We start from the raw sequence: 17,572 nt of genomic DNA on the forward strand, positions 1-17,572 counted from the left end.
CTAACAAACAGAAACCAAGTGGTTTGGAAGGGAAAAGCAGAGAGCCTCAGTGGTGTGGGTGTTAAGATGGGTTTAAATACATTTTTGTTTTTGGTAGAGTAAATATTTAGTCAGCTTTGTTAAAAGCAACCCATCCACTCTGTTGTTATTTTTGCCCATTGGCATGTGGAAGTCTCTCTCCCTGAGTATTGTTTGACAAGGACAAGGACTCAGAAAGCTTTGCTCAGAGACGTTTATTGGTCTCTGATATGGTCAGTCGTCTCTGACCTTTGCTTTCACTTCATGAGCAAATAACGTTTGGAGAAACTGCTGGTTTTTACAACAGATCAGGCGGTATCTGGCAGGTAGGGGAAGAAAAAAATCTATATTTGGAGCAGTGAGGAAGAATGGATGCATTTTTCCATGGTGTTATCTTGTTGGGACAGACTACTTGCGATTACGACTGACAGTTGAGCACCAGGGTAAACAGCACCTTATCTCTATGGTGCCTGCCTCTGCTGATTTCAGCAACTGTACACTCACTCCTGAGTCATATAGCTCTGCAAGCTGTTACAGTGACCTCATTTACTTAACATGTTGTACTATCAAAGCCTATATTAAATAAAACCTAGGATTGTGCCAAGGAAATGTACAGTAGCTTTAAAGGAAAAACTATAAGCAAAAGCTTGTGTGCACCAATAGATTTGGGCATCATGTGATTCGATTTAAAAAAGCACTTTCGTACTATGGAAAGCAATGTAGTTCATGTAGAAGCATAAAATCCAAAAGAGAAAAAAAAATTCTCTCTCTCTCTCTCTCATGGTTTTGATTTTCCTTCTCCAGTTTTGATACAGGTCTGAAGCCTACTGGGGACAAGAACAACAAGAAAATTCAGAGCAAGACTGGCCAAGAAGAAAGTTCTGCTAAACATCTGTTCGGACACTTCCAGCCATTGTTCTCCTCCAACCTGATTTTATTTATAATTGAATCCCGAATAAAAACAGTCTCTGACTGATCCACTTTGACTTACTTTGAAAGGTTATTGGCAGATTGTCAAAATGTACAATTTCCCTTGAGGGTATCTGGAGCAGCCATTGCCTTGTCCATCATCTTCCTCCCAAAAGGACTTTCACCAGCTAGTGACACAAACATGGGAATCATATTTATTATTTGCTTGAGACAATGCCCGCAACATGCTTGGTACTTTCCAGGCACCATGCACCTTCCAACACACACCCAATAGCGCTCTTGTCATGCTAAAAATCTTAGTAATAGCATGTGAAGACATTTTGTGCCTATGCTCACACCTCGTGGTCATTTTGCCGGGCTGGTTTAACATCACATCTGAAGGATAGAGTCTGTGACAGCATTGGTAGTGCACTGCAGTGCACATATTAGGGTTTGGCGCTCATGATTTTCCATGGAAGCTGAACCAGTGAGCCAAGACACTCTGACCCACTGGATTGCAATCCAACAGGATCATCAGAATCATAAAAAACTCACAAGTCATTGCAAAACAAAAGCATTTCACGTACTGGTTTGGTTTTGGTGATATTGACATGTTTTGGTTTTTTTGATGGAGGAAAGTTCTTGGAAGGCAGGAAGTTGAATATGAGACTTGTATAATCCTCTGTTCCAGAGGGTACAGTTTTAATAATATTCAGACCTATATTTTTGCACCTGTTGCTGGTTGGAAAAGTTAGGAAATAGTCTCAAAAACTTTGAATAAAATGGATGGAGCTCACTTCCCAGAGTCCACATTCCATTTCAGGGTTTTTAACTGAACTGATAATGAAATCAGTTCTGTAGCCAGATGTCTGCTTTCATCTCTCTGCCATGCAGCTGGAATCATGCCCACAAAATCTCCACCAAAATTCTTTCTTTGAAGGCTGTTTGCTAATGGCTTTCAAATAATGTAGAACAAATGTATCAGAAGTGAAAGTCGACAGATGCCACCTAATGGCCATTTGCATGTTCAGCTACAGAACACTGTGCTATAGTTTGGTCTCTTGATAGAAGTTCCAAAGATGCACAGCCTGAATTTTGTTTAAAAAAGGACAGTCTTTCCATATGAAGAGACTTAGATCACGAGTGTTTAGTTTAGAGAGGAGACTAATAAGGAAGGACATGATAGAAATATATGAAATAATTATAGTTACAAAAAAGTAAATTGGACATTCTCATTAATCTTTTTTCATAACATAAGAACAAAGGGACAGTCAAACTATAGGCAACACATTTAAAACTGAAAAGAAAACATTTTACACAACATAATTGACCTGTGGAATTCACTGTCAAGATATTATTGAGGTCAAGAGTAGAGAAGGATTTTTTAGAAGGATTAGACATCCTATGGATAAGAACAACCACCATAGTTAAGTTAGACAGGATAATTACAGACACTACCTATTAAGGTTGCCTATACATCATGATAGTCTTTAATTACATGATTACATACTATTTTTTCCACAGGATCCATGCCTCATTCAGTGCAAAGGATGGACAGTGCTGATTTAATGAGCAACTATTCATTATTTTTTTTATCCTCTTTGTTCAATGGGTTGCCCCAGACCTTGTTTACAACACACTTTTCAAACCCTGCTCTGAAAACAGAATTATATTAAGTTTCCTTAGGGGCTTTTCTGTCATGCTCACTGTTTCCAGTGTATGGGTGCTTCACAAATATGAACTTATCTTTCCAACATCCCTGGGAGATGAGGGGACCTTGTTACCCCTTTTTACAGAAGGGAAGAGACACAGCGAGAGTAAAGTCAAAAGTTTCCACTAATTTTGGGTGCCCAATTTGCAACACTATGGACCGGATTTTTCAGAGTACTTAGCATTACATAGCACTTAGTCTATTCAAAGCACAGCTCCCATTGACTTCAGTTGCAGCAGAAATGTAGAGCGCACACAGCAACCGTGACCCCTGCATATTGAGTCGGGAATCCAGTGACTTGCCCAGCATCAAGTGTCCAGTGTCTGAATGCTGGTAAAGGCAGGGACAGAACACAATTTCCCAAGGCAGCATTCAACTACCTTAACTATGAGATCATCTTCTCTCTTCCTGCAGTCCCCTGCCTCAATCACTACACACCTTCCAGCTTCTGCAGCAAACAAGGCAGGGGTCAGAAAACAGTCTTTTTCACCACATAACCCTAATTCATCCCAGAGCAGGTCCCTCCTGTGTACTGAATGAAGCAGGTGTCCTGTGAAAAAAATTAACGTGATCATGTAATTAAAGACTGTCATAATGTGCATGAACAAGGGTGTGTGTGTGGGTGTGAGAGAGAGAGAGAGAGAGAATGAAGCTTGCTTGCAAAGGCATTCCTAACTTTTGAGTGCTTGATTTTACAATCTTATTAGTGTTCTTATAACTGTTTGTGTGTGTTTGTGTAATAATCTACATACGTTCTTATACTAACTCTTATGATAGTGTCTGAGCGCTTTCCAGTAGTACATTAAGTGGTATGACTAACATCAGTCACACCTGGTTTGTAGTGCTCAGGAAATTGAGGGGCCTAGAAGAGTTTTCTAGGGAGCCTGGCACAGGGCAGACTTCTCTGCACAACCCTTAGGCAGAGACTGTCAATTCTGCCAAAGTCTGTGGTAGATATGAAATACGGAGACAAAGATGAGACCTTTCACTTACAATTTAAGCCAGGATTTAAAGTCTCCAGTGGCGAAAGGCTCTAATCTACTGCCACAGCCGCAGCACTGCTGCACACTCATCTAAAATAACTTCTCTGTCTGGGCTTGATTTCACTACCACTGAAATCAGTGGGAAAATTTTGGTATTGCAAATCATTGGATATGCAGTACTCTATTTAAATTCTTAATTGCAGATATGTTAATATATTTTGATCATCATCATGAGACAGAACACATTAAACTCTTGCACATCTGACAAGTTGAGTAAGACCCATGACATTTTAAATGGAAATGATTTAAGGAATTAAGCTTAAACTGAGTTACATACCTTATCAAGGTGAAAGGGCAAACAAAGCCACTTCAGAGATCAATTACTACAGGCTTTATTCATTCAAGTTTCCTGGTTCAAAGGGCACAGGCCACAGATCCCTCATGACTGGTCCTCTGACTTTGATTTCTGGCTCCATACAATTCGTGGAAGATCATTCAACGATATCCAGCCTTTTCCTATCTGTACAGGCCAAAATCCCATCTGATGAACACACATGGAACATGATTATAGTTTATAATTTTATAGCTGCGGTGATGCCTACTGAGTGATACTTACACAATCAATCCGCTGAAGTCATCATGAGGAAAGGGGTATTTCCGAGTTGATTGGCATTGGTTCTCTGATCATTCCAAATTTTTTTTTATAGCTCCTCAAATTGAGCACCCACATTTTAAGAAAAAATACAAATGTAAGGTGAAAGACACAGATTAGTTTAAGATAAAGTGTAAACCAAACATCTGGGGTAAGAAATGGATGGAAATGAAAGAGTTTGATTGCACAGGCCTGGGAATCTGCAGCAGTGCAAAAAGGCATCTAAGTGCACTTACATTCTGCGGGAGCAACAGGTGGTGGAAAGCCAGCCTTAAAGAGAGCAGGTAAGGGGAAAATTCTACTAATGCAATCCTGCCATGGTCTCAAAAAAAATTTAACAGAACGTAAAACAGTTCAATATAGTTTGAGCACTTTACATGTAAGAAGGTTACAAAATAGATTCTCAGTATCGATAATATTCTTTTAATAGTACTTGATATGTTAAAAACATGTTCCATTGCATATATTAGGCCCTACGGTGATGCTGCATTGTCTGTGTGATCATAGAATCATAGAATATCAGGGTTGGAAGGGACCTCAGGAGGTCATCTAGTCCCTGCATATGGTGATTTGAACAGCTGGGAAGGTTACTTTTCTCTCTTATTGCCTTGGTTCCATCACAATTGCTGTCTGCTGGGCCAACAAACAACTTTCCTAGCAGTCTGTCCAACCTGGGTTTTCCAGCATTCCTAGCTTCCTAACACTGTTGTGGACTGCACAGCCTCTGTGCCTGACTTACACTTGCCTTATTTTACATGTTCAGGGTCACAGAATCGTACACTTTTGTAACTCTGTGGAAGAATTTGGCTCTAGATAACCAGATAGATAGGACCCATGGTTCATGGACACCCTGAAACAAAGGGAGATCCCTAGTAACCAACAAAAGCATTTAGTGAATAAGCTATTTGGGGGCAGATTTCATGCCTTCTTTTGTGTTTATACATCACTGAGCACAAAAGATAAATAGTAAGACAACAGGTATGGGTACCCAATCTAAGATCTCTGACTCTGCAGCAATTTATCTGCTAGACTGAGGTTGATGTCGTTCATGCAAAGATCACTGGAACGATGAAGAGCTTGGATTTGGCTTTCATGGAAAGAAAGTGTCAAAGGCAGATTTGTGGAAGACAGAGTGCGCTACAGGAAGTTTCAACACCATTTATCAGCTCTCTACAGTGACTGAGGCCATAAAAAACGCAACACATGAACTCTGGCAATTTGGCAGAGATTTTGAGGTATGCTGTAGGTTGCTAGAACATGACACAGATCACTTCGTATGAAGAACTTTAGGCAATGGCCTTCTTTGTTACTTTTCATAAAACAAGGGAAGCTAAATTTATCTAAGATATTTCTATATAACCCAAAAAAACAGTAATATTTTACACTTATAGATCACTTTCCATTCAAGGACTTCACACTACGCTTGTGAAGTCAGTATTGTTAAACTCGTTTTGTAGAGAAGGAAATAAGGACACAGGGATGGAGTGACTTGCCCGAGAAAGAAAGGAAGTTTGTGGCACAGCTGGAAAGACAGAACTCTGGAGACCAGTCCTGTGTCTTGGTGTCAAGACTGTCCTTTTTCCCCAATGTGGCCTACAAATTAATGACAGAAACATTAACCAAATCTCTGAAGTCCAGGTTATTTCCTTGCAGGTTTTAGGGGTTTAGGCTTTAGGTTTTAGGTTTAGGCTGGGAGAAGAGTTGAAGTAATAATTAAGGCAGTTTTCCCCTTATGTTGGTGGTTTTCAAACTTTTTTCTGGCAACCCAGTTGAAGAAAATTGTTGATGCCCAAAGGAGCTGGGGATGAGGGGTTTAGGGTGTGGGAGGGGGGCCTGGGGCAGCGGGTTGCGTTGCGGGGGTGAGGGCTGCAGGTTGGGGCTTGGAATGAAGGGTTCCGGGTGTGGGAGGGGGCTCTGGGCTGGGCAGGGGGTTGGGATGCGGGAGGGGGTCCGGGCTTTGGGCTGGGGATGCAGGTTCTAGGGTGGGGACAGGGATGAAGGGTTTGGAGTACAGGAAGGGGCTCCAGGTTTGGGTGGGCTCAGGGCTGGGGTAGAGGATTGGGGCGCATAGCTCCCACGCATAGGAGCTGGACCTGCTGCTGGCTGCTTCCAGGGCACAGCGCGGCATCAGAACAGGTAGGAACTAGCCTGCCTTAGCCGGGCAGCACCGCCGACGGGACTTTTAACAGCCTGGTTGGCAGTGCTGATCAGAGCCACCATGATGCAGTGCCTTACATTCCGCAACCCAGTATTGGGTCGCAACCCGCAGTCTGAAAACCACTGGCTTATGTAATCTTTATAGTAATATACAAAAATAAAATGACATTTGACAGGAAAATGAACACACAATGAAAGACTGCAGTGCAAAATCCATCTATTTAAAATACTGTTTATTTGTGATTTAACATTAATTAGCATTACATCTATGAGCAATTTCAGATAACATTTATATATTTTCCACAGGACACAGAGTTGGCTGGCTCATTCTTTATGCCAAAGCAAGTAAATAGAGGCATTAGCAAAAGGTGCAAATAGTTCACGGTTGCATTTTAAAAAATATTTATGCACATTGCATTCATTTAGATATATTTTTTAAAAAAAGTTATGAAAAGCATAGTTCACAGGTTACTGTTTCTACATATGTTGTAATACAACACAAATAATGTAGAACATAAAAAAACAAAACAAAACAACCCCCCCCCCCAAGTTAAGCAACTGGAAGTTTCCACTAAGATTAAAAACACTGTTTCCAGTATTTAGTGATAACTAGAATATCATTTCCAGGATCCATTCCAACATTGCATTGTCACACTTACATGGTCAAAGCTAACCAGCCCCAGAACATGCTATAGTCAACATTTTTGCATGCCAAACCACTCTCCAGCCATACTTAATCTATATACTGTATATATATCAACTGGCAATCTGGGAATCACACTGATCTTTTAAATTTATTTGCTATTGCAATGACTGATGTACTATGACAAATTTGAGAAGAAAAAACCTTATGTTAATTTCTATGTTTAGTTTGTTTTTACAATACAGTAAAAAGCAAAAATGTAAGTATCAGCAAAAATGAGTAAGTGGCAGGACTGCCACTACCCATGGCACTAAGATCTAATTTGTTCTGGGTTTGTCTGAAGGACACGACACAGATTAATAAGACCCTTTTAAAATTAAACTGAAAGTGAGAAAAAAGCGTAGATCTCCATGTGAAACCATGCAAGTTATTTTAACTTCTAATATGGAAATGTGATTTTGCTGATTTAATAAAAATACCTCACAATCCATATCATATATTTAATAAAAAATAATCACCAAACTTTTACTTTCTTTGCATCATTCTATTTTCTTACTATTTCACTTTCCCTTTTAACAGTTTTGTTTCCTTCATTTGGTTATGTTAAGAGATTATTTTTCTTCATTCATTAGCAATGCCATAAGGGAAAAAACACAGTAATATTTAAACACGAATCCAGTTTAATTTTATATGCTTTAATCCTTTGATAGCGGAGTCCCTGGATTCCTGAATTATATTTAAGTATACTCTAAACCAAGCATCCTTAAATACACTCTACTGTTAGACGCTTGGTTTACATGCGTATAATACTTTTATACTAAATGGTATACAAACATTTCAACATATAAAATCTTATTTTGTTTTGCCATAGTTTAACTAAATTATCAATGTTAAGTGTATAAAATCCCCTTTATTGAAAAATAAGGGTTTTTTCCCAACTGATAGAATAAAAAAGAAGTATTCAAAAATTATATTTCACTAAAATGAAATATTTGGCAAAAAAGTTATTGATGAATGGTCTTCTTACACATTTTGTATAATTCCAAATAAAATTTCTCTTACAGTTTTTCTTCTAGTATGTGCCAGTGTATAATATTCTATATAATCTAACCTTAAAAGATTTAAAGGTGTGCTGTTAATATGACCCATTGAAGCAGGGTACAGAAATAAAATATATGGTCTGAATCACAATACAAAAAAGTATTATATGATTACCAAGTGAGGCAGCAGTTTAAAAATGAAAATTCATATAATCACTCAACAGTAGCTCTATTAGAGACTTCAACTGTGCTGAAGATTTTAAGGTCTGCAAAATACTCCAAGTGTAACTTGCCACAACAATGTACTACAATGGTATCTGATCTCACTATGATAGTATTAAAGCACCTGCCAGTGTAGCTCTATGTGAAACTACTGAATGTTTCAAACCCTCAGTAATTTTGGACATTAAGTGAGAGATGAATTAATTTCTTATTTAACATAAAATTGTTTTTAGTAAAACCTTTTCCAGTTCTGTTCATAGGTTAAGGTCCAGTTTACTGCACACCCCTAACACTACTTTGTTAATGTTCAACTTAAAACGTGGTTCTAAAACGTGCAATGCCTTCTCTTAACAACAGAGCTGCACTTATGCTTCCACCTTTTCCTTCTTTTTGTTCTTTTTCAGAAAAGATGGAGTGCGAAATTTCTTCTTCTTCTTTGATGGAGATTTGGAAGGGGAGCCCTCAGGGGACAGGGTCTCTTCAATCTTTTCAGAGGTTTTAATTGTAATCTCTATGCTCTCCAAAGTACTAGTGGTTAACTGACTGACCCGCTGGGTGAGATCTTCTTCCACGTCATGCATATCTTCCTTGCCATTCACCACCACAACAGGTACCTCTGTGGAGATGAGGTTAGCATTCTGGGCATACATATCTTCATGATTTTCTATGAAAATGGAGAGTTCCACTATTATTATTATTCTTATTTTTGTGAGCAATGTCTATGCAAAAAAATCAGAAATGGGCCTGGAATATGAAGTTTGGATTTGGATTCAGATAAGAACTGCTGCAAAATTTAAGGTGCTCAGATGTGGGGTTTTCCTGTCTTCTCTGCTCTTTATTCTGTTTTTGTCAAACGATACAAAAGTAATAGTGTGCAAATTTCATTAAAGGATACAGGGTCAACTTCTCAGCCCATTCATATCCAATGGTAAGTCAAGTACTTAGAAGACTAAACAGCCTAAAGTGCAGTTAGAATTATTTGTGCCTGCGCTAGGCCAACGTATGAAGATGCACCCACTATGCAGGGTAACTTTCAGAATACAAACCTTTAAAAATATGCTGTATTGCTTCTGTTGGTTATGTATTAACAGAGGCTCTCTTCTAGAAGATTGTTATACAAAAAATATAATAGCTACGTAACAGGGAGCAATCGACAACGTATATGCCTCCCATTTTATTAATGTGTGATTTTATTGTGTGGATTTCACAACAGGAAAAATGTTTATTGGGGACAATAATTCACTGATAGACTAAGATGGACTCACACATGACACTGTAGTTAACTAGGTCAGTTTTTGACCAACCGACTTTGAGAATGTGTCTTATCAATTCCAGTTTTCCATTTAAATTGAGTAAAGTCTGGAAAGATGCAGGATTCATAAACTCACTGATTGTAAGAAGCAAGAATCTCGTATTGAAATACTTAAATTCCAGTTTCTAAAATACTGAAAGCAGGCTATACTGCACCTTACTTAAAGGTTATAATGAAATAAATCAGTGACCCAGGTTACTAAAGCTCTTTGTGTTTTATAGGAAGTTATATTTAATACCTTCTAATTTTTCAGGGACATTTTGCGGTGACTGTGTTTGTGACTGAATTTGTGACACAGATGAAGCATCATCTGAGACTAATTCCTGTTCAGCATCTGCAGGACAAGATTTGAATTAGTAGCCATGCAAAAATAAAAATGAGCAAGAGTATCAGTGTTAGTATATACAATATTTACAGCTCTGCTGGCATTGAACTGTTCATGCTAATGTTGTCAAGAAGTTAACGTACAATAGCTTAAACACATTATTAGGAAGTTATTACAGTCATTAACAGTTATCAGATGTTAGCTCTTCTATATAAATGATTAAAAACAAGGCTGCACACAAGGGAGCAGGCAGCCCATGCATATGTGGCTTCATCTCACCATTAACTATGTGACATACAAGAAATCATGCTACTATTCATAACTTTAAAAAGTCTAATCTATGAAAGTCAATCATGCAGTATTAGTGCAGGAGAATGCATTAAAAATGTTATTGTTAAGCAATACTGAATTAGTAATTCTGATAAGGAGTAGCAATATAAAAAAGTTATAAAATGCTTCTAACTGAAGTGGATGAAAGTCTTGGGGATATAGGAAAGATTACTGAAAGAATGTTTTTACCTTTGAATCTTTAAGCTTTTGAAAATAAGAAATTACAAAGGTGTGCTTTAAAATACTGGCATTTCAGAGCTAAGACATTGCCAACGATATTGCCAAGTTTATAGCGAACAGAAAACTATACCATTTAAGAATATTATTTTTGATAAATGAGGGTTCGAAGGCTTTCACTTTCTATTCCTATCATCGGTATTGATGGGAAAAATCGACCTGTAAATGTTTAAAATTTTATTTCTTGGTATGTGTTTCCCAATTTATGGTGACATACCTCTCCTTTCAAAGGATCAACTATTCCTATCTGCAATACACAGCGTCAGAAGACAGTACAAAATGAACATGTTAATGTATTTATTCGACTTCCATTGTTGTGTAAGTCTTCTGGTGCTTTAGTTCCTACACAAAGTAAAATCAACTAAGATAAAATTCTACAGTTCTCAAAGAGTAATCATTTTTAAGTTTTCCCAGGATGGCTGCTGTTATCATGTGAGAGTAAGAACTATAGCATAACAAAGTTTCAAGATGTGCTATCCTGCCCCAACATAACAATGGCAGTATGACCATAATGCAATAAATCAAAGTTCAATAAGGTCATCCGCCTACGGTTTTCCAGTTTGTCAACCCAATTAACTCCACATCTGTTTTTTATTATTATTATTATTATTAATTATTATCAACATTGCAGTAGTGCCTAGGGTCCCCAATTGTGGGTGAAGGTTCCATTGTGCTAGGAGCTATACAAACACATCACAAAAGACAGTCCCTGTCCCACAGAACTTATTAAAGGTTTGCAGTGTGCTGCATACTAACTGTTCATGTAGATCCTGCTACCGTGCACTAAAGGTTCTCTAGTGCACAGTGACCTACTCATGTTTCAAAGCAGAGTAGATCAAAGCACACTAGGGAAATTTTAGTGTGTGGTAACAGGGTCCATCCACATGGACTGTTAGGGACTGGCACACTAATGAGTTAATTGGGGATTGGTCCTGCTTTGAGCAGGGGGTTGGACTAGATGACCTCCTGAGGTCCCTTCCAACCCTGATATTCTATGATTCTATAATTCTAATGTGTGGTAGATTTATACCCCATCTTACCTTGAACTTACTGTTCAACTAGATAAACCCTCAGTATAAACAGAGACAAGAGAGACTGGGAGAGCACAAGAAAACATTGGTTAGCATGAAAAACAGAGGTCTCAGTACATTAGCTAACCAATAGTGTAAGGATTGGGTTGTTTTTTTTGGTAGGGATCATGGCAAAGGAGTTAAGGAGGGATTTAAAGGCGGGCAATGAGGATATTTACAAGGACCTCCCATGCATGAGGGTACCAAGGGAGAAAGCACAAAGGTGCTTGTTTGAAAGTTTAACAAATGGGTGCTGAAGGCTTGAATCATTGGCAGAGTGGAGGCAGTCTGACATCTCAAAAGCATACAAGAGGTAGAGTGGGGATAGGGCATGAAGGGCCTTAAAAGTGAAGATGAATAGTTTGTGTCTGATGCAGTGGAGCAGGAAGAAAAGGAGTACTTGTGGCACCTTAGAGACTAACAATTTATTTGAGCATGAGCTTTCGTGAGCTACAGCTCACTTCATCGGATGCAGGAGGAACCATTGAAGAAATGCAAAGAGAGTAGTGACATGGTCAAAGCAACAACCCAGGAAAACTATCTTTGCAACAGTATTATGAACAGATCTCAGTGGGGAAAGATTGCATCTATCAATGCTAGAGAGGAACAGGTTGCAGTAGATAAGACGTGAGATAAGCAGGGCCTGGGCAAGAGATGTAGCTGTGTGGACAGACATCAAAGGTCGTAGCTTAGAAATGTTAGGGAGGAAGAACTGGCAGCATTTTAACACTGCCTGCATGTGCTGATCCAGAGAGATGGTTGAGCTGAAGAGGATACCTAGGTTATAGGACTGTGTGACAGAGATAAGGAGGTTTTCCATAGTGACAGAGAGGAGGGGAGACATGGGAAGAAGATTAAAAGCTCTGTGTTGGCCACCTCTAGCTTAAGATGAGATCTGGACTTCCACAAGGAGACATCTGAAAGACTGACAGTGATTTTAGTGTATACAGAAAGGACTGAACAGGACTGGAGATGTATACACGAGTTGTCAGCTGAGAGTTGATAGTTAATATCATTTACAAATGAGATTGCCCAGGGACAAGGTCCAGAGGAGGGGGCCAAGAATAGAGCCCTGTGGAACTCTGACAGAAGGTTAGTGGGGAATGAAGAAGATCCTCCTAATGAAATGCAGAAGAAGCAGTTAAAGGTAGGAGAACCAGGAGAGGACAGTCATGAAAGGTGAGGGAGGATACAATTTCAAGAATGGTTAACTTAGTTGAAGGCAGCTGGTAGACTGAGGAGAGTGAAGACTGAGTATTGTGTCTGCTTTGGCCAGGAAAAGTTCATTAGAGGCTTGGTGAGAGCCACTGAATTGGAGTGCAAGGTAGAAGCTGGATTGGCAAAGGACTTCTGATTGTGATTGTACATGACACAGTCAGTTTACAGATAAAGGGGAGAAGCCAGATGGGGCGGTAGTTGTACAGTATAGGCAAGTGGAGATAAGGATAAGGGAGACTAAGGCATGCTTGCATTTCAATGGGAAGGATGTTGAGGAGAGAATGGGAGCAGAGGTAAGATCTGGAGATGGGATGAGGTCATGAGGCCCATGGAAGGGGTAGAAGGGGAGAACAGATGAGAAACGTGTGTGTCATTGAGAGGGGAGGTGGAAGAGAGAGCGTTATAGGATGGGATGGAAGGGTGGTAAGCGGGGATGCAGGAGGTAATGGTGGAACCTGTCAATTGCCTCTTTGAAGAAGTTAACAAGGTATTTTGCAGAGAAAAAGTGCAGGGTGGGAAGTGGGGAGGATGTAGTCAAAGGTGGAGAACAGGTGACTAGGACTGTGGCCATGGGAGTCAATCAGGATGGAGAAGTAGAAACGATTAGCTAGGGAAATAGCAAAATTTGAGGAAAGGAGAAGTTCTTAGTTTTAATTCCTCTTCACTGTTAAAACTCTCCTTTAACGTTAAATCTAGCAACCGCTGCCACCACTCTATCGCTGACATGCTGTACTGAAATGTGTTCTACCAGAGTGGACTTTTCCTGTCATAGAAAGGTCCTCCCCAAGGGCAAATTCAGTAGGGCTGAACTAGTGGAGCTCATTGTCAGACTGATGACAATGGTTTTACAATCAACCAGCTACTTCAACTAAGGGAGGCTGTCCCATATTTAAAACAAAAGCAAAGATTCATACTTTACAAGTACTTGTTTTTCACTAAAAAAATATTTCTGTTATTTTAGATTAAAGGGAAAATGTGCAAAAATACAAAAGCCTTATAATGAAAAAGATTTAAAGTATTTAGAAAAGGCACCAAAAATGATGCAAGCAATTAGTGGTTCTCTTGAGCATCTAGTGCTGAACCACACAATTTTCTTGAAATAATTCACTGGCCTGACAATATCTGAACCAAAGAACTGCAGTTCAAAATTGAAATTTGTGGTTTTGTGGTAAATTTATAACAGCTTTATCATTCATTTCAATGGGCTTTTATAAAACTACACTTAACTATATGCAGTACACAGCAAAATACATGGAGATAGATAATTAAGTTATTAAACCAGGGTTTCTGCGTGTACCACAAATTGTAAGAGTAAGTAGAACGAGTTGCAATGACAATGGAATATAAGACTAAGTAGTAACTAGGCAGCCTCTCTGTCTGCAAAAGAATAAATTATAATCTAGCAAAATGTATATACTTTCCTCAACTGTCAATAGATTTAGATGTTGATGGTCCTTCTACGCCAGTATAGGCACCCTATAAATAGCATAAATATAGCCTATGTAACTTGGGTATCAAAGCACCAAACAAAAGTAAGTGTGTGTGTATTGGGGGTGGGGGAGGAGAGAGGGAGGGGAGGGGAGAGATCACAATAGTCCTGGGCAACTGCTGTACCATTGCTATTAACATAAGGGTTAATTTCTTCTTATGTCAAGCTGGCAAAGGTGGCCAGTGAATCATTAGCCATTTCTATAAAAGACACAAGGTGAGTGAGTGAATCTTGCCCATATGCTCAGGGTTTAGCTGATCACCATATTTGGGGTCGGGAAGGAATTTTCCTCCAGGGCAGATTGGAAGAGGCCCTGGAGGTTTTTCGCCTTCCTCTGTAGCATGGGGCACGGGTCACTTGCTGGAGGAGTGTCTGCTCCTTGAAGTCTTTAAACCATGATTTGAGGACTTCAAAAGCTCAGACATAGGTGAGAGGTTTTTCGCAGGAGTGGTGGGTGAAATTCTGTGGCCTGCGTTGTGCAGGAGGTCAGACTAGATGATCATAATGGTCCCTTCTGACCTAAATATCTATGAATCTAGGTAATATCTTTTACTGGACCAACTTCTGTTGGTGAGATACACAAGCGTGTCTCTCTCACCAACAGAAGTTGGCCCAGTAAAAGATATTACCTCACCCACCTTGCCTCTCTAATATTAACCCACAAGGCTACAACAACACTGCATACAGCCATTCCTTTGTAATCCCTTACGACCTCCCACAGGCCTCTCTCCATAGGAGGACTTCAGTGTTTGATCAGGATCTTAATCTCTGAAACTGAATTCCACAATTTAGCTAATTAATAAGAACTACTTACTCTTCTTAAACTACTTTGACGAGAACAGTTGAACAATAATGATCATGAATACTGAACATTCACCAAGAATCTGACTAGAGAAAGGAACTCTGCTACTTTCCCCTATGAATTGCATCTGTCCTGTTACAGTCAGGTAACAGGAACAATAGCACATAGTTTGTTGCGGTGAGATTTGGCTGCCATCAGTACAGACCATAGTGTGCTCTCTAGCAGTCTCCAGGATGAAAGTGATAAACAACCCAGGGTGGGGGGTAAGGGGGAGAAAAATACAGATGTAGAAAGGTAAGAATAGGAAGAAGCAAATCTCCTGCTGAGCTAGTATTGCTCTCAGCACCTGGCATTGAAAAGTTATATTAGTTGCAGTGGTTAAATGAATGCATGGAAGGAATGACAGGCAGCTGTGCTTTGCTCATTTTCTCTAGCAAGGCTTCCTTGAGGAAGCTGCTGCAGACCTTGTAAAATAAGCAATTATGCCCAAACTTTGCACTGTATTGAGAATAACTTGTTTTTTTGTCACCACTCACTGAAGAGACCAAGGGCATGTCTACATGTGGTGCTGTGGCTGCATTGATGCAGCTGTGCCACTACAGTGTGTCTGGTGAAGCTCTCCTGTCGGCATAAGAAAACCAACTTCGGCCACTCGCGGAGCTATGCCCGCTGCAGAGGTAGGGATGTAGTGCTGACCACACCAGCACTTGTGTCGGCGTAACTTATGTTGCTCAGGGGGGTGTTTTATTCACACCCCTAAGCAATATAAATTCTGCTGACATAAACTGTAGTATAGATATAGCCTGAGCCCTGGTCTACACTAGGACTTTAGGTCAAATTTAGCAGCGTTAAATCGATGTAAACCTGCACCCGTCCACACGATGAAGCCCTTTTTTCCGAGTTAAAGGGCTCTTAAAATCAATTTCCTTACTCCACCCTGACAAGTGGATTAGCGCTTAAATCGGCCTTGCCGGGTCGAATTTGGGGTACTGTGGACACAATTCGACGGTATTGGCCTCCGGGAGCTATCCCAGAGTGCTCCATTGTGACCGCTCTGGACAGCACTCTCAACTCAGATGCACTGGCCAGGTAGACAGGAAAAGAACCGTGAACTTTTGAATCTCATTTCCGGAGACTGCGGGAACTGTGGGATAGCTACACACAGTGCAACACTCCGGAAGTCGACGCTTGCCTCAGTACTGTGGAAGGACTCTGCCGAGTTAATGCACTTAATGCACTTAGAGCATTTTCTGTGGGGACACACACACTCGAATATATAAGAACGATTTCTAAAAAAACAACTTCTATAAATTCGACCTAATTTCGTAGTGTGGACATAAACTAATTCAAGAGGTGGAAAACCATAAGGTCAAAAACCCTATGGTGAATAGTACCCATGTAAAAGAAAACCGGAGTATAATTTAGGGCTGTCAATTAATTGCAGTTAACTCACGTGATTAACTCAAAAAATTAATCAGGATTAAAAAAATTAATTGGGATTAATCGCTGTTTTAATCGCACCGCTAAACAATAGAATATCAATTGAAATGTATTAAATATTTTGGATGTTTTTCTACATTTTCATATGTATTGTATTCTGTGTTGTAACTGAAATCAAAGTATATGTTATTTTTTAGTACAAATATTTAAAATGATAAAATGATAAACGTAAAGTAATGATAAAGTAAAAATGATAAACAAAAGAAATAGTAACAAGTTTCAGAGTGGTAGCCGTGTTAGTCTGTATCAGCAAAAAGAACGAGGAGTACTTGTGGCACCTTAGAGACTAACAAATTTATTTGGGCTTAAGCTTTCGTGGGCTAAAACCCACTTCATCAGATGCATGCAGTGGAAAATACAATAGGAAAATATATACATATTTATATATTTTCCTATTGTATTTTCCACTGCATGCATCTGATGTATAGATACACACACACACACACACACACACACACACACAGAACATGAAAAAATAATTCACCTCATACAAGTACTGTAGTGCAATCTCTGTGGTGAAAGTTACTTACAAATGTAGATTTTTTTTTTGGTTACATAACTGCACTCAAAAACAAAACAATGGAAAACTTTAGCGCCTACAAGTCCACACAGTCCTACTTCTTGTTCAGCCAATCGCTAAGACTAACAAGTTTGTTCAGATTTACAGGAGATAATGCTGCCCTCTTCTTATTTATAATGTCACCTGAAAGTGAGAACAGGCATTTGCATGGCACTTTTGTAGCTGGCATTGCAAGGTATTTACGTACCAGATATACTAAACATTTCTATGCCCCTTCATGCTTCGGCCACCATTCCAGAGGACATACTTCCATGGCGATGACGCTTGTTAAAAAAATGTGTTAATTAAATTTTGACTGAACTCTTTGGGGGAGAATTGTATGTCCCCTGCTCTGTTTTACCTGCATTCTGCCATATAACAGTCTCAGATGATGA

The 17,572-nt window shown here is 39.4% G+C and overlaps 1 protein-coding gene across 13 annotated transcripts in view; it reads right to left on the reverse strand.

The window, feature by feature from the left end:
- Positions 1–6,646: 6,646 nt before the first annotated feature.
- ADD3 (adducin 3) overlaps positions 6,647–17,572 on the reverse strand; it is a 184,665-nt gene continuing 173,739 nt past the window's right edge. For 12 of the 13 annotated variants that reach the window (XM_077823188.1, XM_077823195.1, XM_077823187.1 and 9 more), the window contains 2 exons: positions 9,886–9,981; positions 6,647–8,999 (listed from right to left, as the gene is read on the reverse strand). In XM_077823188.1, the coding sequence (XP_077679314.1) occupies positions 8,701–8,999; positions 9,886–9,981 (395 nt within the window). In that variant the 3' untranslated portion in view covers positions 6,647–8,700. The remainder of the gene's footprint in view (positions 9,000–9,885; positions 9,982–17,572) is intronic. The other variant, XM_077823197.1, reaches the window with a different exon arrangement.

This window comes from Eretmochelys imbricata, chromosome 7, assembly GCF_965152235.1.
Source record: "Eretmochelys imbricata isolate rEreImb1 chromosome 7, rEreImb1.hap1, whole genome shotgun sequence".
Lineage (NCBI taxonomy): Eukaryota > Metazoa > Chordata > Testudines > Cheloniidae > Eretmochelys > Eretmochelys imbricata.